This window comes from Anas acuta, chromosome 2, assembly GCF_963932015.1.
Source record: "Anas acuta chromosome 2, bAnaAcu1.1, whole genome shotgun sequence".
Classification (NCBI taxonomy): Eukaryota; Metazoa; Chordata; class Aves; order Anseriformes; family Anatidae; genus Anas; species Anas acuta.
This window is the reverse complement of record NC_088980.1, coordinates 18,903,037-18,926,976: the sequence shown is the minus strand read 5'-3', so window position 1 is coordinate 18,926,976 and position 23,940 is coordinate 18,903,037. Positions and strand designations below refer to the sequence as shown.

General features: G+C 35.2%; 1 protein-coding gene across 5 annotated transcripts in view; it reads right to left on the bottom strand.

Annotated features, from left to right (window-relative positions):
* The window catches only part of C2H10orf67 (chromosome 2 C10orf67 homolog), a 41,969-nt gene extending 18,153 nt beyond the window's left edge, over nucleotides 1-23,816 (bottom strand). For 3 of the 5 annotated variants that reach the window (XR_011093739.1, XM_068673735.1, XM_068673739.1), the window contains exons 1-8: nucleotides 23,659-23,816; nucleotides 22,632-22,752; nucleotides 21,175-21,318; nucleotides 20,050-20,124; nucleotides 16,956-17,105; nucleotides 9,338-9,482; nucleotides 8,116-8,174; nucleotides 4,433-4,498 (exon numbers count right to left, since the gene is read on the bottom strand). Coding sequence is in view for 4 of the 5 variants with exons in the window: in XM_068673735.1 (XP_068529836.1) it covers nucleotides 4,433-4,498; nucleotides 8,116-8,174; nucleotides 9,338-9,482; nucleotides 16,956-17,105; nucleotides 20,050-20,124; nucleotides 21,175-21,318; nucleotides 22,632-22,752; nucleotides 23,659-23,813 (915 nt within the window). In the remaining variant the exon portion in view is untranslated. The remainder of the gene's footprint in view (nucleotides 1-4,432; nucleotides 4,499-8,115; nucleotides 8,175-9,337; nucleotides 9,483-16,955; nucleotides 17,106-20,049; nucleotides 20,125-21,174; nucleotides 21,319-22,631; nucleotides 22,753-23,658) is intronic. The other 2 variants (XM_068673737.1, XM_068673736.1) reach the window with 2 other exon arrangements.
* Between the last annotated feature and the right edge of the window lie 124 nt (nucleotides 23,817-23,940).

The following is a 23,940-nucleotide window of genomic DNA, read 5'->3' as shown; positions in this document are numbered from 1 at the left end:
GGATGCATATGCTATTGTTGCTTGAAGACTGGGAGAAATTAAATGCATACATTTGCAATAATAACCAACCATACCTCACGACAAGTATAAAAATGTGGATAAACTCCAGGATCTTTGTGACAGGTTATCTCAGCCGATTCTCAAGAGCCTCTCAGCACCATTTAGGCCCCACCAAGGATTTTCCTGCTAGCTAGAAACTCAGGTGAGAGCTTTAACCAAATGCCCTAGCAGCATTTTAAACTCTGCTTCTATTTCTACACTTCCTTCAGGATCACATCCTACTTAGTAAATCTTGGTGAAGTAAAGGAAATATTTTTCTTGTGGATAAACTTGATTCTCAGCTTAAGAAAATAAGAAATAAAAGTTTATTCAATACAGGGACTATCTTTTAAAAACTTACAGTGCTGTGCAGTACAGTAAGCTATCGGTCTTCTGCAATACTATGGCATGTACTTAAGGTAGACTTTGTGCTGCTTTTGGTCTTGAAATTTGTAGGAATTTTGTCAAACAGCATCCCACTTCTCTGTCTCTGCTTCGTGGCATTGTATTTTTAGGTAAAGCACTGCTGCCTGTGGACAACACTAGGATTTGGGGCCTAGTGTTATAAATGGCCATCAGTATTTTTAGCTACTTAGGCGGTAAAACAGTAACAAAAGAATTTCTTCCAGCAGATTCCTACCTTGAAAATTGAACTGATATCAGCTGGACAAACCTTGAGCTAGGCTTACTGACTAATTATAGCTGTCAAACATCATGCCCTGGCATGTTCACTCTGTCTAGATTAAAATGCAAGGAACAGCCAGGAACATTTAAATTCAAAGGGACAGTGAGTGGAAGATAAGGACCAAATCTAGGAGTGTTGTTATTTAGATACAATGGAAAAAAAAAAAAAGTGTAGAAGAGTAAAGTTGTAGTGAGAGTACAGTCTTACTAGTACAGCGTAATGGAAGTATTTATTTATTCAGCTAAAACACAAATATAGATTTTAGAAAAAACAGTAGAAAAAAAACTAGATTAAGACAAATAAAGTAGAGGTATAACACAAGCGGAACACTGCAATATTAGCTAATAAAATCTATCTGTATTTTACTTAAAAAAAAGGTAATTGCATACTTCTTTCTGTGCCACACCCAGGACACCTTGCATTTTTGTCTCAGTGTCAACTCTCTTCTCCTTTTGCTGCTAAAATGAACCACCAGGAAATACGAACACAATTATATGCATAAACTTCTGGAAAAAGTCTAATAACAACTCTTCCTTGTAATTTATAAAAAAAAAATAAAATTAGAAAAAAAGAAGCATTCTTTAAATAGGATATTCAAAAGGCAAGTGACTTTGCAGATACAAAGTTAGTTGTGTTAGCACTTTGATCTATGACAGTGAAAAACTATTTTTCAGTTCACAGATAGGGGACATGATAATTGGAAAGAAAAACACTTTTTCTTCGAAAACTCTGTTGGATATGAACTGGGACTGTTAACAACATCAGAAAGTGACAGCAACTCTTGGCTTGCACTGAGTTGTAACAAAGCCAGTAATTTCTGTGTTACTGCTCAACATTGATCATAAATTTGTATTACTCAAATGAGAGGAAAGCAGAAATATTGTTTATAAACAACAAACCCCACAAATATTGAGAGAATCATTAAAAGCATGCAAGAGAGGAAAAGATTCCCGTAAGATTTATTCCAGAATTTTACTATTGATTCAAATCTGTGTACTTCTTTATTGATTCTGTTTTGTAATTGTTCATCTAGCACTATTATATTTTTCAGGTTCAAACTATTAGGAAATATCATTTTATATCATTTTATATCACTTTCTAGCATTTCAATTTATTGTAATGAAGTCAAAATATGCAGAACTACATGGTAATACAAGAAATATTTTATTTATATTATAATGTTCATGAAATTGTTTTTAAAATTGCTAGTACTTAGAGATCTTCTGAGAGTGTAAATGCTTTATTCCAGCCATATGTCATGGGATTTATATTTTCAGGATTTATATATTTCAACCTTACTTACAAATTACTTTTTACACTCAGCACTCATTTCTCTTCCTCTTGAGCACTATTGATTCTGAGAGTGTTTTTATTCTCTTGCTTGTCCATCTTTCATTTCCACATTTGTATGCACCCAGAGTATCAACAAGAAGTCTCAATGAGCAAAGCGTGTAAGGTCTCACGGACTCTACTCCTTCCTTGCTGATTCCCAGAGGATAAGAATTCCACTTTATTTCCATGTTATTTGACATTCCCTGTGCATAATACTGCTCTGTCTTATCTAACTTACTTCATTAATGCTATATTTCATGATGATTTGTTTGATAATATGCAATGGAAAGATAAGGCCACAAAAAGTTGCATTTTAAATAAATGCAAGGAGGTACTACAGGGTAGTCAAGGTATCTTCATCTCATTTCATAAGGGACCATGATGCATGCTTTCTGTACATTTATTTTGGGGCACTACAGGACCTTAGAACCAGCACACAATATATGTCCTAGATATTTGGTGTGCCTGACTGCAGAGAGAATTAGGAAGACAGGGAATAGTGAGGCCAAACCTTGCTCAACAGCCTTTGCAAATGTTGGCTGGCTATGTGCTCATTTGTTTTTAACTCAGACTATTTCTAACTTAGAAAGGTTTTCCCAGTTCATTCAGCAAGATCCCCTTAGATGAAGCATTTCTAGGTAAAAATTTGAACTACCTCTGTGGCAAAAATAAACAGAACTGAATATCTAAGAATCAATCTTCATTTTTCAAGATAATTTTATTTTGAGTACCGATTTTTGTCATGATTTAATTAAAGTTTTCTAATCTCTGTATTTTTTCATACATTAAGATCATATCAAACCTGACTATCTAAGCTTTAGTGTAAAAGATTCCACAAGGATTTCTAGAACTTTCACAACTCAATGTGTAATTCACTTAAAATTATTTTTAACACCAGTAAAATCACTTAAAATGATTTGGTACCTCAGCTAGGATTTGAGATCCAGAACTGAGTTCTTCTCATGTTACATATCAGTTCTGAAACGTACTATGAAGCCAAATCAATTCTCAGTTATACCATCTAACAACAATGCCTTCAACTGCTTTTGATAAATATGCAGATTTACAAGTCCACAAATCAGACTGCAGTACTTAGCTAGCATTCTCTACTGGCACATTCCTATCCCAAAAGACTTTCCTAGAATGAGCAGAGTGTATAGCCTGAGTTAACAGACTAAATGTAGACAGTCAGCTTTTAAAATCTTTCATTCATCACTTCCTAATTCCAACAGAATCCCACTTACATACTCAGGAGAAAATAGATTTTCTTTAAATGTCATGAGAATGATAAAGTATTTGCATTATGAAGATGCTGATTAAAATTTATTTAATAGGCAGTTATTATTATATTTTTTTTTAACCCTCATCAATTGATTTGAAAGACCTGTTCTATAACATTATATTTTGCTTTTCTCTAGTTTTAAAAAATGCAGTCCTACAACACTTACCCAGACTCACTGAAACTGAAAATTGAGTAAGGTCTGCAGGATTGGCCCCCCTACTAAAAAAGCCCAAGACACATGGTGCTGAGATTAACAAAACAAAGTAAGTAAAGCAGCTATGACTTGGCACAAAGTTTGACAAGCTGCAGAAAAGCAAATGTTTAAATAACTGAAGTGGTACTGATTTTCTATTCACAACCTTTTCTCTCCTAAACAGTATCATATTCTTTTCCAGCACATTTAGATTGCAAGTCAAGCTGTGTTTTATTTTTTATTATAATAAACCCAGTCAGTTTACTGTAACAAAGACATACTAGTGGTGATCAGTGTGAAAGCCAGTACGAAATCAGGCTAGGAAAAAAAAAAAAGTCAAATGGTAAAATAAAGGACCAGCCGTCTGGAAAGTTCCTGAATCATGTAAAAAGAAAATAAAAGGCTGTGTTCTTATGAGACTAATGCAGAATACAAAAATATTTTAAGACAAAACTCTGTATCTTTGTTTACAACATTTGTTAACAGCAGCAGCAAATCTTTCTAAATAATGTTGCATTTAAATATTTTTCAAGCCCTCCTAAAAAAAATATTAGTGTTCTTTTTTTACAATATAGTTCTAGTAGTGTTGTTTATCTGTTCTTCTCAAAATACCATTTACACAAAATAAAACTCTAACACATTTTTGCTGTGTGTTTTTTTTTTTTTAACATGAAAAACAACTTCTTGACCTAATATATATATATAATATATATGTTATATATGTAATATATGTATGTATACATATATGTATATATATGTAATATATATATTATATACATATATTATATATATGTATGCATATATATATATAATCTATGGGTATTAAAAAGTTTTTGCATGTTTTATCAGATTTTCAGTAAATGATGGTTTACCAAAAGTACTGTATACATAAATATCTTACCACATTGTTAGCTAAGAGTCTTCCATTTTCAAGCTCTGTCTTCATTTGTTCTTGAATTTCAATCAACTAAAATATAAACACATGAGAGTTAGTGTTGGATTTCTTATTATAAACAGGCATAATTCTCTAAAACTTCTTTCTAGATACAGTCTCCCTGATCAGGAGACTACATGTGGACAAGCATTTTTATATTATAACTGGTCGCAGATAGGCAGCTGGGCTACAGCTGGATACTTTCATGGTAGGATTTAATAATGCCATGAGTCACACATAGAAAGTTCTCCTGATGTAAGCAAAATAGAGTGTGATGTCATGTGGGGTAGGAAGACGACAAAAACATTAGAAACAGACTTCAGTGACTTACACTCAGAAATATGGCTGTCAGTGAGTTGTGGAAACCTGTTACAGTCATACAGCAGTGGCAGTGGCAATCCTTCTGTTACACATTTGTGTAAAGATAAGCAGAATTCTGTATAACCTGCAGTGAATTCTAACAGATCCTTGTAAAATACACTTTGCCGGGCAAATTATACATTTAGCCTCAGCAAGGACAAAGGATTGTGCCTAAGGAACAATTTAAGCAGGACTTTAAAACGAGCCTTCAGAAGTTCTGGGATCAAGCTTGGTTAAACAGTTACACTGCATGGCAAAGCGTCCTTAGGTTCTGCTGGTTTTGAGCTGTCAGAGCTACTGTCACTTAGGACTTGCAAGTTAAACATCTATATTTCTCAGTGTCATGAAGAAGAGAGTTTGTTACTTACTGAATTTGCATTTAGAACATATTTAAAAGGGGACAATGTTGAGTACAACACTGTCATTCATTTTCTTTCATAAAAATGGAGAAACGCTCCCCTTCAGCATAATAACCTAGAAGCTGGAATGCTCAGCCACAAATCAGGGCAGCCTACATTGTATGCCTCTGGGAGTTTTATGGGGCTTGATTACAATATCCCAAGTCATGGAAAAGTAGCTTAACTACCACTCTATGATGAGAATAAGCCACCAGTTCTGTTCAAGCTGTGCCATTGGACTCAAAGAATATGAAATTCATGAGACTAGATACAGAATACTCATGCATGAGCTTCGTAACATAGCAAAGCTGTGACTGCATGAGAAAGGGAGAACATTGTGTTTTGACTTACTAGATCATTTATGAATTTTACATTAGATTATGAACTAAGAGGAAAAAAAAAGACAAAAACACCAAAGAAACAAAACAACAACCTACCCCACTAAGCACACACACACAAAACCCTAACAAAGGTACTCAGCAATAATCCAAAGAACAAACGTACAGAAAAGTTCCCTCCTCTATGCTGAGTACCCTTGCCTGTCATCTAGAGATTATGCCTCTTCTGTGCTTGCCTTCCATGCACCCAGCTTTAAAGTGAATATTTTCCAAACAGAACACAGTGTAAACTAGCAGTTAAATCATTGGTATATAGAACTACGTGTTCAAATGTCCTCAAGTTCACCAGAACCCTAGGCAAGTGCTCTAGTCCTTATGAGAAACTCAGTGCCTGCCATCTCTTATGAAGCTTTGAGAGAAATCATAGAGGCAGCTGCCCACAGGCAGGGCACAGCTTGGCTGCCTGGGCACAGGAAGAAGTTTCAGACCCCAAGACCCACTTACAATACATCAATCAGTATTTTCTAGTTAGTCAGTTAAGAGACAGAGCTTCCAACATGCTTCACCATCACTTACTACCAGATGATTCAACGCTGAATCTGCTTCAAATCCCATTTTTAAGTGTCTACTTTTCCTTATATAGCATCCGTAGGATACTGATGTCTGCATCAACTTTGTGAACTCCATTTCTGGAGTGAAATTCCAACTGTTGGGCATGCAGTAGTGCATGTCTTCTTGCCTGGCTCCTCTTTTTAAAGATGAAAGAAGAATTTACACATATTCTGCCTATCAAGTGAACATCTTTCAGTGGGATATGCAAAGAAGGGGAAAAATGTCAGAAACTTCAATAATTTGGTTAATCATTTAGAACTGTAGCTTTTCTTTTGGGAATGGAAATAATCAGTTTTGTTATCAGAATTGTAACGAGAAGGAGCTATCCAAAGGCTTCTGACAGCAATACAGTCTTACAGTTTATCTAACTTGACTGATACGTATTATGGATAGTTGTATTGGAGGAAGTTTTGGAGGAAAGCACATGATCCACATTTACACAAACGCAGCACTTTGAAATCATGTGAGAGGAAGGTAAAAATGTTCCTATGCTTCTACTCAAACCCACAGACTGAGGTAGTATCTATGGGAAGATACCGCATGTTAGAATGCCCTCCATTGTATGGAGATGAAGTGAAAGAAAGTAAAGAGTAAATTTCAGGAAAAAATTTCCTGTGAGTGAAAAAATGGAAAAAAATGTACTATATAAAATGTTATTTGGACTTTGCAACTGTAATAAAAAGAAATGTTCAGTATAGGAACTAATGACAGCCACTTTCTTTACACCATAATCAGACTTCAAACCTAAGCGGGATTCCTGAGCATTGTCAGACCTAAACATCAACAAAACTAACAGAAGCAAACCTTCTTTGACTGACTAGAGCATTAGGCAGACCAATTAAGTTTCCACTTGTGATTTTAGATTTCATGTATACGATCCTGATAGTTTTTAAACTTTAATTAAATTAACCTATCAATACTCTTGTAAAGATAAGTAGGTACCAGTATTTTCAGGGTGGGAAACTTGGTCATAGAAGACAGATTCATCTAAGGTCACAAAGAAAGTCAATGGAAGGGATGATTTTAGAACTTCCGTGCCTCAGTCATCATCTATCCCCTACCCACAACCCCAAGCCCTTCTTTAAATGTGTTTTTTTTTTTTTTTTTTGGTGAGAATTTACTAATGTTGGAATAAGGACATAGAGGCATCACTATTTCCATTATACTTTACCACAAGGTGAGTTTTCTACAAATCCTTTTGGAAATGTTTGACAGAAGGAATGTTCTTTACAGGAATTTAAATGTTCTATTAAAAATGAATAGGTCTCAGGAATGAGAACTATACGCTGTCAAAAAAAGTAATTTGAGAACTATCACAAGATAGAAAGTTGACTGGAAATATATCTAGATGTTACACCAGGAAGATGCTAAGACCTGTCAATGTTTTATTGAGATCACTTATTAATGAATATGTATTAGCATTTAAAAGTTATTTTAAAAATGATTTTTATAACTTGTTCAGTTACTGTTTTGCTCATATATCACATAAATAATAATTCATATACATGAATAACTCTATCTATAAATAGCAGAATATTTAACAAATCACAGGTTACCAAAATTAACCTTTATTTTTTTAATTAACTAGCTATTTGTGTATGCTCTTCTTCTTTCCCTGCCTTTGAAATGTTACTGAATGTGTTTCTTTTTATATTAAAGTCATCAACCATTTTACTGTAGTTTATTGAGGTTCAGAATTTTCACTGCATTTTAACAAAAGTATATGATATGATGGGATGAGAAACCACCATCCTCATTCAAGGAACACTAATTCATTATTACTCTACAGTGAGTTACACTACCATAAAACAAAATTTATCGTCATTCAAGTTAAAGTCTATTTCTCAGCTTTCCAGCACTGTTTGGTCTATATACTGCTAATAGTCCAAACTCATTAGTGTTCTACCAGGGATGTAGCTCATAAATGCAAAAATTGCAGTACCTTTTGAATAGTTTGCTCATCAGTTTCCATTTTTAATTGCATGCTTTGAACTTGTCTATCTGAAAACAAGAGGAGAAAGAGAAAAACCATGAAATTACATGCCCACATGAACGTATGCAAAACGTTTGCTTCAGGTCAGTCTATAAACCCAGTGGAATGCACAGTGGATGAGAGCCCTGGCAGAACGGTGACCTTCACAACCGCCCTTGACATTCACAGCCTTCTTCCTGCTGTTCAGCCGGCTGGTCAGATAGAGATTGAGGAGTAAGTTCAAGAGCCAAGTGTGACTGAGTGCCCACAGCTTTTCATTAATACTAATTCTGGACATCCTTGCTGTTAGTCACAGCCAATACAAAGTGTTTTAGCAGGTGGTTCTTTATTGCTCATACAAAACTACCAAAAGATGAGAAGCACCATTGAATCAGATGATAAACAAGAATCAGGAATATATTCTATATCAAATTCATCTTGCCACTATTAAAGGTGATACTGAGTCTTATCTATATGGACATAACAAAACTAAACAGCCAAATCCTACTCTACTGCCATGGCTTCCAGTCTTCCATTAAATATTTCACACTGCCAATGTATGAAAAGTAACTTGTAGGTAAAGACTGTACATCGTCCTTCAAGGGGCAAAAAAACTCCTTTTAAGATCTGTAATAAAGCAAAGGTATGAAAGGTAGTGACAGCTTATTTGATAGAAACTGATCTGCTAGAAAACTTCCACATAAAACAGAAAAGTAGGTAATCAGATGAAGAAATGCGTATTCAGATATTTTGCAAAGCTCAAAAACTACTCTAGAGAGAGTAGGTTTTAATACAGTTCCATTAAGATAAAACAGTAGACCATCATTTTAAAATATCAATATCTACATCCAACACTCTTCTATTTCAGTAACTTTAGCACGTGTATCTGTCACAAAATATGAACTCTAACCACATTGCTAGGCAATATCAGAAGTCTCAAAAGCCACAGCAAATATTCCTTTGTCATAAATTAAAATTATGTAAATATATGCATTAAAATTAGAATAAATATGTATGAATTTCTGTACAAATACATACAAAATTAGCATTCAATACCAGAAAAAGACAACAGTCCAGAAATGAGTTGCTATCCTTCTGAAGCATGCTAACAATTAATTCCAACTTTAGTAACATTTCTTACATGCTGCAGTTAAGCTGATCATCTTGATTTAACAGCAGTTTAAACTTTTACCTAGTGCATATTTTTCTTTTTCAGACTGTTTCAGAGAATTTTCAAGACGAGAAATCTCGTTGCGCAGTTTAAAAACCTCTTCATTGAAAACCTCTCTCTCCTTTTCAGACTTATTTTTTTCATGGTCATCATCTTCAAAGACAACCTAAAAGATTGCGATGCCTTGAATTTGTAAGTAAGGAATCGAGGATTTAAACACGCTGCACTGGTATAATATTATACAACACAGTATCATATAATTTCTGAATTCTATTACAGAGTCATAATATGAATAGAAAAAAAAAGTTGTGACTCTAAATGGGTCCCCGCTAGAAGAAAGGCTGCAGTACATTATATACAAAGACCATAACACATGGGGACATTTTATTGACAGGAATAATGCATATCATACTGTTTGTGTGCCCTCATCATTCAGGTCAATTTATTATGGAGGCTGTGTCCAGGAAGGCAGCTGGGGCCTATCCACCCACACTTCCCCCTGCGTTTATGAAGTGCTGTCCGTAACTAGGCAGGCAGGAGAGGCTGTGGACAGGCAACACCAGGGGGTTGCAAAGTGCATGGCGAAGGAGGGGGGCTTGTTGCCTTTGTGCCATTTCTCAGTGACAGTGCTGCCAGTGTCATGAGGAGCACATCACATGTCAAAGCGGTGAAGTTTTCAGGCTGGGAGCCGCATGGAGTCCATCAGGCCTTCTGATATCAACACAGTTGGTTTTCTACTTGGTGTCGGAGCCACCCAGAGGCAATTCATATTCTGAACATTAACATGGCTTTGCATGCCTGTCACACATAGACCGTGCAGGGGTTTAATGCTATTGAAGACTACGGTTTAAATCTCTATGCAAACAGTGATTACCTTGTAAGAAGGTTCCAGGATAACATACAACAAAAGACTTTAAAGTTATAGTTTTAGTAAAGCAAACTCATTTACATTTTTATTATGCGTGTCCTTTGTTTAAATCTTGCCACATCCATTATGGAAAAGACTTCTTATGCAACTGAAGCTTATTGGGACAGCTACTCTTTTTTTCTTGTTGGTTTCAAAGCTATTGAAAACATTTGAATATATTGTCTTATGGCTGTCTAGATTTTACTGCCACATATTTCTTTTAAAATTATAGAAAAGCTTTCAAGCTGGCACGAATCTTTATAGTAATACCAGAATATTAACTAACTCCTGAAACCATTTAAAATATTAACACAAAAGAGAAGACTCAGACAGCAATTACTTCGCTTACTAAGGAAAACTTAGGATATTATTTGCTTTGCTTGGTAAAAATATGTACTCTTTTTAAAAAATTACTTGAAAATAAAAATGTTAAAGAACTTTGAAAACAAAATTCAAAGGTTTTCAAATGACATATAAACTTGAACTATAATGTATTTATGGGTTAAATTTAGTCCAGAACTTTATGTTTTTCCTCAGAAAGGACAGTTTTGATCTCCAGTTTACCAGAAGAAATTATTGATGTATTATATAAAGCCACAAAGTTTTCACTGATTTTATAAGAAATCATGTAAATAAAATGTCAAGTGTTTTGAAAAGTAATTCAGACTACTTTGTGTTTCCCCTTCCTTTACTGAAGAAACAGTAGCAGCTTACATAAAGACACAAAATTATTAAAAATGTTACTTTTAATAATGCATTTTTTTGGAACTCTAATAAAATACTTGATCATTATTTCATTGTAAACAGTCTTTATGCAGTAAGAAACTTTCAGTTAGTCTTTTGAGATAATTACTAGATTGCATGTTTTTACTGAAAACTTTTACCAAGTCCTGCAGAGAGACTAGCACAGCCTAGGGAAACCAGTAGTGCTAAAGAAAAAGCACGAGTAATATTTGAGTAATTAACTAAGACTCTGATCTGGCAAGGGTCAACTAGAAAGCCTGCAAAACAAACTTACTTTTAAGTAACTGTTACAGCTCCTAATGGGCTTAGTTAGGTATTTGTTCCCTCACCCTGGCTATATATTAGCATTAATTACTGATGCTCAAAGAAGACCCTTTAGTCTTAGACAAACTAAAACGATTTGAAATGGAAATTGAATGAGCTTTAAATGGTATCGCAACTATAAGCGTGGTCATAATATTTTACTGTTTTAATGAAAGGCTGTAAACTACACACAAGACGCTTTCTTCCCAAACTTCCCCTTTGCACATTACTCAGGCAACCTTTAGCTCTAGCTCCACCATCTGCTAAGCCCAAGAACTGCAGGTCATTAACTATTCAGTCTCCTGCTGCAATGAGGACACTCATTAGCAAAATGAACAAAGGGACAATTTTCTGTAGCTACAGTCATCTGTTACACTTTGAGTGGCAGGTTTTGTAGCAATGTTCTCTCTACCATCTGCCCACAGCGGTAGCGTTTGGCTTGCTTAAACTGGGGAACTTTTAAGTTGTAAGAAAAAAGGGCTAAAGGTTGGAAGGCAATTATAACATGGCTTATACAGGATACGTCAACATTTCTCACCTTATCTAGTTTATTGCATTCATTCTAACATTTTTACTAACTTAAATTAAAAAATGTATATTTTAAGCCTTAATAAATTCACCTATATATTTATTTAATATTAACTTTTACTGATTGTAGACTTTTACAGTGATACTTCTAGTAGTACTAGATATATCTGCATACATAATTTTGGACTATAACAAACTTAAACCAGATTCATCCATTGATAAGCACAGTATTCTAGCCAAATGGTCCTTGAGGTAATGCTGGGAGAATATAATTATTTGTTATGCAGTTCAGAACAACTCATTTCCCTTTGATATCTTGCATTATTTAATATACACTCAAAATAATTATCTGTTTGAATAACAGGTCTGATTTTTGTGCTTTTACTGCAAAGAAACAAAATGCAAATTACTGATGCTACCTTAACATATCAAACAAGAAAATATTTGAGCTTATGCTAGGGAAAATTATAAAGTAAAGTTTGGATCTGCTGCTGAGTTATGAATTTGCCTTGAAAACAAAACCTATTGTCGAACATCAGTCATTTAAATTATGATGTACCTTTCCCTTTCTAAGCTATACTTTAGGTATTTAAAGTCTATTATTTGTACCACAAGAGGGTGCAATTGTACAAGATGTCATGAAAAACATTCAAAATGTACACGTTTTGAGTTGGAAGGGAAATGAACATTTCAGTGTTTATTTACATTTATTCTGGAAAATTATATATCCATAACATGTTACATAACACATTTATAATTTTAATTCTTTCACCGAAATTCTTTCTTGAATTATTATCTATACATCTCAAATGTTGAGTGTGAAAAGTTCTAGCATGGCCTATGGTTGAACATAAGCCGTTACTTTTCAGACAGTCACCCTCTTACTACACCCCTATCTTCAAATCAGCTAATGGATATATTCTAAAAGGGCTTCCAGTCTTGAAAATTTCGGGATATCAAGATGCCTTTATTCCTTTGGAAACATACTCCAATCAGCAATCATTTTCCTATGTGGTTTCATTTCCTAGCCAATGTATTTGATTATGTTGAGTCTTTTAAATCTAACAGAATGGAGGCACCTGCAAGGATGGGATTAACAAGTAACTACTGGCCCAAATAGCTCTTCTTATCTTTCTGAAGCATGGCAGAGCTGGAAAAAGAGTTCGGGTAGCATAGCTTTGGAGGGAGAATAGGCATTGCATTGCAAATTCCTTGACAGAGGAGAACAGAATGCTTTCTTTTGTATGAATGCAGAACCCTTGGAGAAGAAGCAGAGTTGATTCCTCATTTCCAGGTATTTTTTGAGATCTTTCACTGCTGAAAGAGGGCTTTGCCTGAAGAAAATTTTGCTTCTTTCAAAAATTATGCAAAGTGCATGACCTAGACAGAATCTTATCTTATTGGAGTGACAAAGACAAATGTCAACAGTAGATATTTACCCTACAAGCTCCACAGTCCACATAACTAATGTAACACCGAAGTTCTCCTAAGTGAAAACTTCACCACGGTGCCTCCTAGTTTTCTCTGTAGGCAAACGGCCTCATCCATGAATATTCACCTCTACCTATGGTCTGAAACTACAGACTTCAAGGAGCTTCCCACCCCTTTAGTTGAAGCTAAACTTTAGCTAAACTTTAAGGCATGACATACACATGTAGCACATTTAATGCTGTCTTTTAAACAGTGCTATTAAATCAAACACTTTGCAAAAGTCTTGTGTTGACAGGTACCATCCAACCAAATGGGTATACTACTGAAATAAAAAAAAAAAAAAATCAGCTTTGTCAGAGAATGTCTGTTTTGTAAAATCTGTAATGCTGATTAAAAAAAGGTCAGAGTAAGTTTTTCATTATGTTAACATACTTAATACAAACAGGTCAGCTGTCTCCGGGGGATTCCTGAACCTAAGCTATTTGGGTTTCCTCATCTACAAATGCACATTCTCTGCAAATATTTTAAATCCTTTCTGGAGGCTAGTAAATTAGAAAGTAATTGTTACCCTGTGATACAGGCACATTGTTCTGCCTTCTAAATGCAATACATCCTTTTTTAAAATGCCCCCAGGATTTTCACATTATAACCAATTCTACAATTTTCATCTAATAGTAAGCTCATGCAATTGCAGCCATTTCCTTTGCTCCCAATATGTTAAGATTATTTTGTCCTTAATATTGCCATTTACAGTTCTTTTTTTGATTCGCTGTCCATTTTATACCCTTCAAAAACTTCCAGTATTAGTTGGCATCATTTTTTTTTCCCCACGGGTTATATTCTGCTTTAATTTCCATGATTTGATAATGTAATCTTGCTGTAGAACTAAAATATGACTTGAGTAAAAGCTGTCCTCTCTTGATTATGCAACTACGTCTGGCTTTTTGATCACATAACATTTTTTTATTTGAGATTTCAGCTTTTTCATTCATATTCCTGGATTCAGATTTTGAGCTTCAGTCAGTTTCACTCACCAATATGAACCAAGTTTTTGAAATATTCCAGTAGTGTGCATGCAATACCACTTTCATACACTAGTGTACTCACATATACCTTTAATTACTCATTTATAATTTCTTAGAAAACTATCTTCCTGTTCAGCAATAAATTTCAAGGTCTAAAATAAGCATTTTGTTATATTCATTTAAAAAGTTTTGATAGAAAATTCTCACAGATGAAACAATATAATTCAGAACAAGAAAATATTCCTAACCTTTGTCTTCACCTTTGTCTTCACATGATATGGATGAATGCTTAAAATTACTTTTTCTCTTTAAAAGTTTTTCACTTGTAATAGAACCTCACCAGAGAGCTTTGCTAGTGACAGTTCAGGATTATGAGATTCTTACTGTGCAGTTACCAAAAATTTAAAAAATGAATTGTTCTCTGATGTTGAATATACTCCTCTTGTTTTTTAATTAATTATTTTTTTAGCTGTTTCATCTTTTCTAAAAAGTTGTTTTAGTCAATGATTTTGACTTTACAGGTACAATTCTACCACATTTCAATGTTGTGGTTACATTACAGCACATTGTTTGATGGCAGCATGACTATGCCCATTTTCCCTCCCTCTTGGTTAAATCCTATTATTAGTGTACAGTTAATTACAATTTTTCTTCTCTTCACATCCTCTGCCATTTCAAACTAATGTCATTTACTTGTAACACAAAAAGCTGGAATACTATTTACTTTCTCAGCTTATGCTATTAGTGAGAATCTACACATGATTTTTTTTTTTTAATTATTATTTTATTATTTTTTTTTGTTAAGCAGGACCCAATATTTTAGAGACCCTATGTGCATGTACTAATTTATTGCATCTGGCTCCAGAATGACAAACAGCTGATAGCTTGGGTATCTTTACAGTGGGTTTCACAGCCATTACAGTTGGTATACACACACCAGTTGTTCAAGAGGTAGAGTCCAACAGCTGCAGAACAATCTGATGATGCACCGAGGAATTCAGCATTGCAGGCACTAAAAATCTCCAAATACCTGAACTTGTGCCACTAAAAGCTGCAAGACAGCTTGAATTTTCCTGCTAAACTATTTGAATGATCAAAAATGTAACATCCAATTTCCAGTGGACGTTACAGACATTTCTTTACACTCTGCTTTCCAATCCAGTTAGGTGCACTAAAAGTACTCTCACCAAATCAGACCTTTTAAAAGATAGTGAAGACCCTGTACCCCTTAAATTCCACAGCCTACTGTGATAATGACAATGCTGGTTCACATCTAGCCTCTTCCTCTTCTGGAGAATCTGAATCATAAGGAATGCAATGACACCTTCCTATATGCACATGGGAGACTTGATTGCAGTCTTTGTTACAGAGAACATTTAAGTACACATATTTTCTTAAAGTAAGGCGGACTTATTGGGGCCAAATGAAGCAATGGAGAAATAAGCTGTTTCACTATTGACTGTTGTGGCTAACAAACCATTACAAGATGTAATTACTATCACTTCCTTCTGTACACAAGAACTACTGACCTGGCTTAAATATCTATTTCTAGAAAAGGTTGAATAGTTATGAATTCCAGCTGCAGAGAGATACCTCGTTTCTTTACAGGGTACATCTGCAACCCCATCTTTTTGCTTTACAGGTCATACTGTCTACCTTAGATGGCTGGCAGAAGAAGTAGATGGCATTTTCAGATCTCATAAGTACTATACATCTTAATGATGTATAGTAGCTGAGATGAAAAGGTAATCTAGTGTCAGGCTTTGCTAGAACCTCTTTAAAGCCTGAGCTTTTCATCAGTCTAAGACACATGTGAAGTTTTGGAAAGGTATTATAGATTTCTCACATTTCAGTGAACTGCAGACAAGTATACTTAATTCGCGTAGGACATGTTTATGTTACAGTGGGGATAAGGAGATGATGTATGGACTTATGTGGCTGAATTATGTTTACCATTTGAAGGCTACAGACTGAATATTTAAGGCAGTTCTTACAGCCTTTGTATCTAGCTATTTATGTCTGCATTTGCGGGGGAAAAAGAATCATAATTGAAAAGGGCTTTTCATATCTATTGATGGTAGTACCCAAGTAATTGTCATACTCAGCATTGCAGGAGTTAAGAAAAAATAAACATGAGAGATTTTAATCCTCATTTGGATACTTGAAATACCAGTTTAAATGATTAACAACACAATTCTGAAGAAAATAAAATGATTTATTTCAGAAGTTATTTAGAGACAGAAGGAACAAAGAGAAACATGAAAAGAAGTAATGTAAGTAAATTCTGTAAGAAGCAGTAGGACACAGATGGACTTTTTGTAACTGAAATGTTCATGTATGGAACAAAAATTGCATTGAAAACAATATTTTATTAAAGATTTATAATTTTTAAAATGTTTTTGTTAAGTATTTATAGAAGCATTTTGCATATATATATTTTAATTAAAAACTAGACCAAAAGAGGCAGTACAACTACAAACCCTTGTTCAGACTATCACTAACAAATTATGTGAAATTAATAGAGTACTGTAGATTATTTTAGTCAAAGTACTTACCTTTAGCAAGGGTAACATACTAGTATTTTCCCATCGTAGTGTTTTCTATAAAAATAATGAGACTAGAAGTATACTTTGTAGAAGGTGTTTAAAGATTTCCACATTCAGACAATGAGATTATGATCTTTTTTAGAAAAAGAACATACCATTTTAGCACTTCCTTTTTCTTGACATTCCTGCAGTTTTCTTTCCAGATTTTTAATTATGGACTCCTTCTCACGCAGTTTGTTACGTAAAAGCCTCAAAAGCTTTCCTGGTGAACATTCTGTGTCTTCTATATTTATGTTGTAATACTTCTATTACAAGAAGAGATTCTTGAATGACAGTCTTGCATAAACCACACAGACTTTTTTTTTTTAACTCTATAGATTATTATTATTATTATTATTATTTGTAATTTAAATAAATCACGGGACATAGTTTACATTCCAGAGTTCTGTTATGGTATTGAAAATAAAATTTTACTGTATCTGACATTTCAAATATATAAGCAAGAAGTACATTATATCTAATACACAATCTATAATACCATAGAAAAATACAAAGAAAAAATGGGAAAAAAAATGTATATCTAATATATTAAAAAAACCAAAAACAAACAAACAAACAAAAAAAAGCAACAAAACAAAACCTCATATAATAAAATATGCAGAAAGTAGAGTATACGTACAGTGTGGCAAGATCATAAATGGTTTGGTTTGGAAAGGACCTTAAAGCTCATCCAGTTCCACTCCCTTGCCATGGGCAGGGACACCTCCCACCAGGCCAGGTTGCCCAAAGCCCCATCCAGCCTGGCCTTGGACACCTCCAGGGATGGGGCATCCACAGCTTCTCTGGGCAGCCTGGGCCAGGGCCTCAACACACTCACAGTAACAAATTTACCATTACCCCTTGTCCCATCACTATATTCCCTGACAAAGAGTCCCTCCCCAGCTTTTCTGTAGGCCCGTTGGAGGTACTGAAAGGCTGCTGTACGGTCTCCCAGGAGCTCCAGGCTGAACATCCCCAGCTCCCTCAGCCTGTCTTCATCGGAGAAGTGCTCTAGCCCCTTGGTCATCTTCATAGCCTTCCTCTGGACCCTCTCTAACAGCTCCACATCCTTCCTGTGGGCCCCAGGGCTGAACACAGGGCTCCAGGTAGGGTCTCACAAGAGCAGAGCAGAGGGGCAGAATCCCCTCCCTCGCCCTGCTGGCCACACTCCTTTTGATGCAGCCCAGGATCCGGATGGCTTTCTGGGCTGCGAGCACACATTGCCTGCTCGTGTCAAGCTTCTTGTCGACCAACACCCCCAAGTCCTTCTCCACAGGGCTGCTCTCAATCTATTCTCTGCCCAGCCTGTATTTATGCTTGGGATTACCCCAGCCCAGGTGCAGGACCTTACACTTGGCCTTGTTGAACACCATGAGGTTCACACAGGCCCACCTCTCAGGCCCGCCCAGGTCCCTGTGGATGCCATCCCTTCCCTCCTGCATGTCGACTGCACCACACAGCTTGGTGTCATCCACAAACTTGCTGAGGGTGCAATTAAGTGAAGATAAACTATTAAAATGTTAACTTCTGAATTCCTGGCATTTATTTTTGCTTCTTGATTGCACTAGTACAGTTCTTAAATTGCATTAAAGCATTAAAAAATAAGCATCTACAATGGATGATTTACTTCCTATGTAGTCAAAAAATAAAAATAAGATTTTCAAAGAAAAAAATGTGCAGCCTCCCACTATACAGAAATGTGTATCCATGGTGGTATAGGGCCAACAACTGGCCATTACGAAACACTAAGCTTAGAAGTGTGTGTGAGCTCTCCCCTCATGAGTACCTAGACACCTAGTTTAAGTCTTTTTCCAAGGTCAGGTGATTAAATATTTTTTAACTTTCTTAAAATATTAATATGAGCAGCAATAGCTACCTCTAGTGCAATACCCTAAGAACTGTAGCACTTACTGAGGAATTGAAAGAAGCAGGGTTCGATTCTTTCCCCAGATACAGTGGAGTCAAACTCAGTTCTTTCTCAGAGCACTCTACTTTCTGAGCTTGCATGCCTAGCATGGGGTCAATCTTTACCTGGTCGCTAAACCTGGTCTGAAAGTATCCAAGAATAATGCAAGATTTTCCAAAAGGAAAGAAAACCAAAGGGAACGTGACCCTGAAATTCAATTCCCTGCTGCTACTACACACTCCATGGAATTCAAAAGCTTTGTTTGTTTGTTTGTTTGTTTTAACCATGGAGTGATTACATGAACTAGAATTGGGAAAGAGAACTTTTCACACACAAAATAAAGCTTCCATTATTCCAGATGGTCTGTGTAGCAGTTACTCGATCACATGTAGACATTCACATTTTAGCTTTCACACTTTGCTTTTTTAATAGAAGAAGAAAGACAAAATTTAAGTTCCATACTTTCTAAGTTGGATCATTATTACTGTTCCCATTACACTCAAACGTGTTAATAAAAAAGTTTGTGGCATAGTCCCTAGAGGGCAGCAGAAAGTCACTCTGAGTGCACATGACCAGTCATCATCATCTCTATCTGGCAGCCTCAGTGTTCAATTATCAAATTTATCAAGGCATTTTCAATTTTTGTTGAATGGAATTTTATGTGATCACTATGCTTCTGCTTCTGAAGAGACCCAGTTATAGACTGTCTACATTTATAGTAACATAATTACAAAAGCAGAGCACTATATTCTATATTAAGCCAACTTCATCCACCTTTTACAGCTGCCACATCTTTACTGTGAATTCAAACAAGTTTACCTTCCCACTGGCCAGTAGTTCCAGGAGATCCCTTCATTTGCTCTGGCTTTACTATCCTCATGCAAAAATAAGCACTGACTGCCTATATGGGTCTAATCCTTTGCTTTTTTTTTTTTTTTTTTTTTTTAATTTTTTGTGGTCATTTATTTTTCACTAGTCAAGAAATGCAAAGTTGTGTAATTTTTGCTTTCTCCACTGATGCCTACTAATATACTCCCTATGTATGAGGCAGTAACACTGTTACTTATCTAAAACTATATTCAAGAATGTTAAACTGCCCATTTTAATACTAGAGGGGGGGAAAACAGTACTTGTAAAAACAACATTTTGTGCTCATTATATTCTTTCTACTTAATATAGTTTACATGCTTAGCCTTCATGGAAAATTTAAACATATCCTTCTCCATATTTAAGGAGTGTACTGACTTATGACATATTACTACTCCAATCAGCAGTCTACTACCACGTTAATGGTTAAAACCCACCTCAATATTTCCTCTGAGAATAGCCAATGCATCACATAACTGTTGTTGGTAGCTCTGACGAATTTGCATTTCTTTCTGCAATTTGATGAGCAATAATAGGAGGCAGACAATCACTAAATAATCAAACAAACCCAAACAAACAAAATAATAATAATAATAATAATAATAATAATAATAATAATAATAATAATAATAATAATAATAATAATAATAATAATAATAATAATAATAATAATAATAATAATAATAATAATAAATAATAATAAAAACAAGAACTTGAACTGTGCCTTCTTTTAAGAAAATTAAATACTATTAAAACTCTTGAATTTGAAAGAAAAAATACTAAGCTTATGTCCCTTTTCTATCATTTTTTTCCCCTGACACATTCTTCAATTCCTTTTCAGCTTTTGGCTAATTAATCAAACTGTATTTCTTCCTCTATAAAAGGTAGGTTCCCAACTGCTTTAAATACAAGCACTTATGAAATAAGGGTTGTTTCAGATGTTTAAAATAGGAATTCATACCTTTCCTTTTTTTTTTTTTAACTTTTGCTTTTTTATGTTCATATCAGAAGCTTAAAAATGAGGTTGAATCTTTGCTCGTACTTCTCCCTTGTAGTGAGTGCAACCTAGTTGCAACATGATTGACTACAAGCATTAATGCTGTCATGGACTTTGATCCATGAGACCGTGAAGATCTCATGGAAGGTCCTAAAGATCACTGAATATATACTTTCAAAGAAATGTATGGGAACAGAACAGTAAATAATGGATGCACACAAAGTGTGCTACATTTCTTGCCTGTTACAATATTATTATGAAGAATTTTACTAGAAATAACTACACTAGAATTTAAGACATTTTCATAGCTATCATTGTTAGTATGCAGTTAGTATGCAACATAATCCATGTTTTGTTAATTGCAAATTTGCAAAAGACACCTTACACAGTATTTTTTTTTTTTTAAATCTATGCTAGCATTTTACTTTATTTTATTTTCAATACTTCTGTGAATTGCTTTTTATTAAATAAAATATAATATTAAGCCACACAAGGAGGCTATATGAATGAGAACTGACATATATTGAAAATTAACATAGTAGTGACCAAGAATTTTTCTCTTTACCCGTTTATGAAAAGACTCAATGTCTGTCAGTCTATCCTTTATATATTTACAGAGATTTGAAGCCTGCTCTTCAATTTTTTTTTCATATTGCGCTTGAATGGTGCTTTTGTAGATGGACAAATCTTGCTGGAGGGATTGAGCGAGCTAAAAATCAAAATTCTGCTATTATTTATTTTTATATACAAAGTAAGATAAACAAATAAAAGTTTAACCATTCCATTACTGTGTTCAAGACTATCATCATTCACAGGTGGCATCATTCATTCACCTAAACACAAGTATCTAATGCATTTCTATGCCCTGTTATATCTAAAGATATTTAGCTTTCTCAAAATGAAGCATTTTAGGAATACAAAAATCTGCCAAATGGTAACTACTCAGATTTTGCAGAACAGATCCATACACGTGTATCAATACAGACATCAAAATGAAAGCCTAGAAGTGTTCAAAACCTGTTCATGAAATTTAAGTTAGTACTCTGCAAAGTATTTTACAGGAACAGCACAAAAATATCCGCATTTTTGCAAAAAGTGACAGAGGAAGTGTTGTAGGAAATGCACTGTTTTTCACTGACTTAGATGAGCAAAACAGAAATCTTCCAGGGAAATGAAGTAGAAATCGATATTGCTTCTACAAATAGTACCAAAAGCACTGAATTTTAATTCTTGTGTATATTTACGTGCCATTTGAAAATTGGAAAGTGTTTTTTTTTTTTTTCTAGGAAATTAACTTTTTGCACACATAATTATTTTATATCCTGAACCACCTTCTTTTGCAATTTCTAACACAGTTAAGGGACAGACAGAAATGTCTCATTTTGATGGAATGGATCTCCCTCCACAGGTCTGTAGAGGCACCAGTCTTCCTTCACAAATTGTTAAAGCATTTATGTTAAGCAAGCTGCAATGTTCCTCATTATGGACTGCATTCTTCCTCCAAAATCTAAGCTTTAAATTTCAGTGAGACACCGTTTAGGTTACACATATTACTGTGCAATAGCAGATAATACCATTTGGACCTTCCTTCTAACTTACTCTGTATATGATTCGTGCAAAGCGGAAGCACTGGAGTTATTTTATTAAATCTCCTTAAATGGATGTTTTAGGTCACCTTATAGGTGGGTATTTATTATTATATATAGGTGGGTCACCTTGTAGGTAGGTATCAATGGAATGGATAGGCCCACATTCAAGTCCAGAATTATAGCCCCTATCAAACAAGATTAAGTCTTCAGAATTTATCATTTTCAGCATTAAACAATGGTAATCCCTACATAATCTTCTCTGATGCAACAGTGTGCTATTCTATTTTGAAAACAAAAATTTATGTAATTTGTCTGAAATAGGTATATGAAGACAGAAAAAAAGTCAAAACAGATTGCTTAAATATTACACAAAATAGAGATGACTGACAAAAGTATGTATACCACGAGAAAAACTAGTACTTTCCTAATTTACCTTGATTAAAGCTTGCGTAGCAGTTGCTAGCTCATTTAATTCTGGGATGTCTTTGATATCTGTTTGTGTTGCATGATCTCTGCTGGCACATCCTATTTTTAAATCATCTGAAATGCAAGACCTGCAAAAACAGATTTGGAAAACAAAACAAAACCATACTTTAAATAGTATAGTAGTTGCTTTAATAAAGTTAATCGATCTATTAATAATGGATATTCAGAGATAAAGTGCCTATAATTTATTTTTTCATTTCATTTGTATGGCTTTTGTAAGACAAAGTGTAACAAACACATCAGTAGCTTCTTTCTGTATTTTTGTTTCATGAAGACAAATGTTTTCAATCAAATACTGAATAACAACTAAAATTCAAGCAACACTACCATTATGTGAAATAACATGAAAGAAAATACTAAAGAAATGTTTGCATTCTAAGAGAAAATAAGTATTTTTCAGTGTTCTTTAGAGAAATACATCAGACCAAAAACTGGACTGTAGACTTATTTAGGAGCTTGATCTTCTATTTCACTGAAAAAAAAATATTATTTATATATTACTAATTTCATCAAAATAACACTTAACGCCATTACATTCTTAATAAAGCATTATATCATTGGATTGTTAAATATTTAGGATTTTTGGCGCTGTCAGAATTCTGTTATAAAAGGATAGCGTCAGACATTTCTTGCCCAGGTCTACCTAATTTGTAAGTGATCAAAACTGGACAAATTGACTCAAAATTTTACTGTCACTCAGTCAGAGGTCTTCCGAAGACCCCTTTATTCTGTGAACATTCAGGCACATTCCCAGTAGTATTACTGTCGAATACGAGCGGCTGTGACGCTGTATCAATCCCCAGATCTCAGCGTTTTAGGATGGGATGCGTGAAACCTCTCACCGACGTGACATTACACTGTGAGAAGCACAACCAAAAGGAAAGAATAACCGTGGGCTACATTAACTTTAATTTTGTGTGCAGGGGGACTCCTTTCAATTTAAGCACAAGGAGATTCCCCACGACCGGCCTCACCGGTGCTGGGGTTGGGGTTGGGGTTGGGGCTGGGGCTGGGGCTGGGACCGAGGCAGGCGGCAGGGCAGCGCCAGCAGCTCCAGCGTCGCCGGGGCGAGGTAGCGGGCCCATGGCTGCGGGCAGGCGGCCGCCGCCCCCGCCTCACGGCCGCTCATGGCCGGGCTGGGCCGCGCCGGGGCCGCCGCGCCGCACCCATGGCAACCAGCGCCCGCCCCGGCAGGCGGAGCGCAGCGGGGACGCTTCCGTTCGGGAAGGGGAAGCGGCGGCTGTCACAGGGGGCCC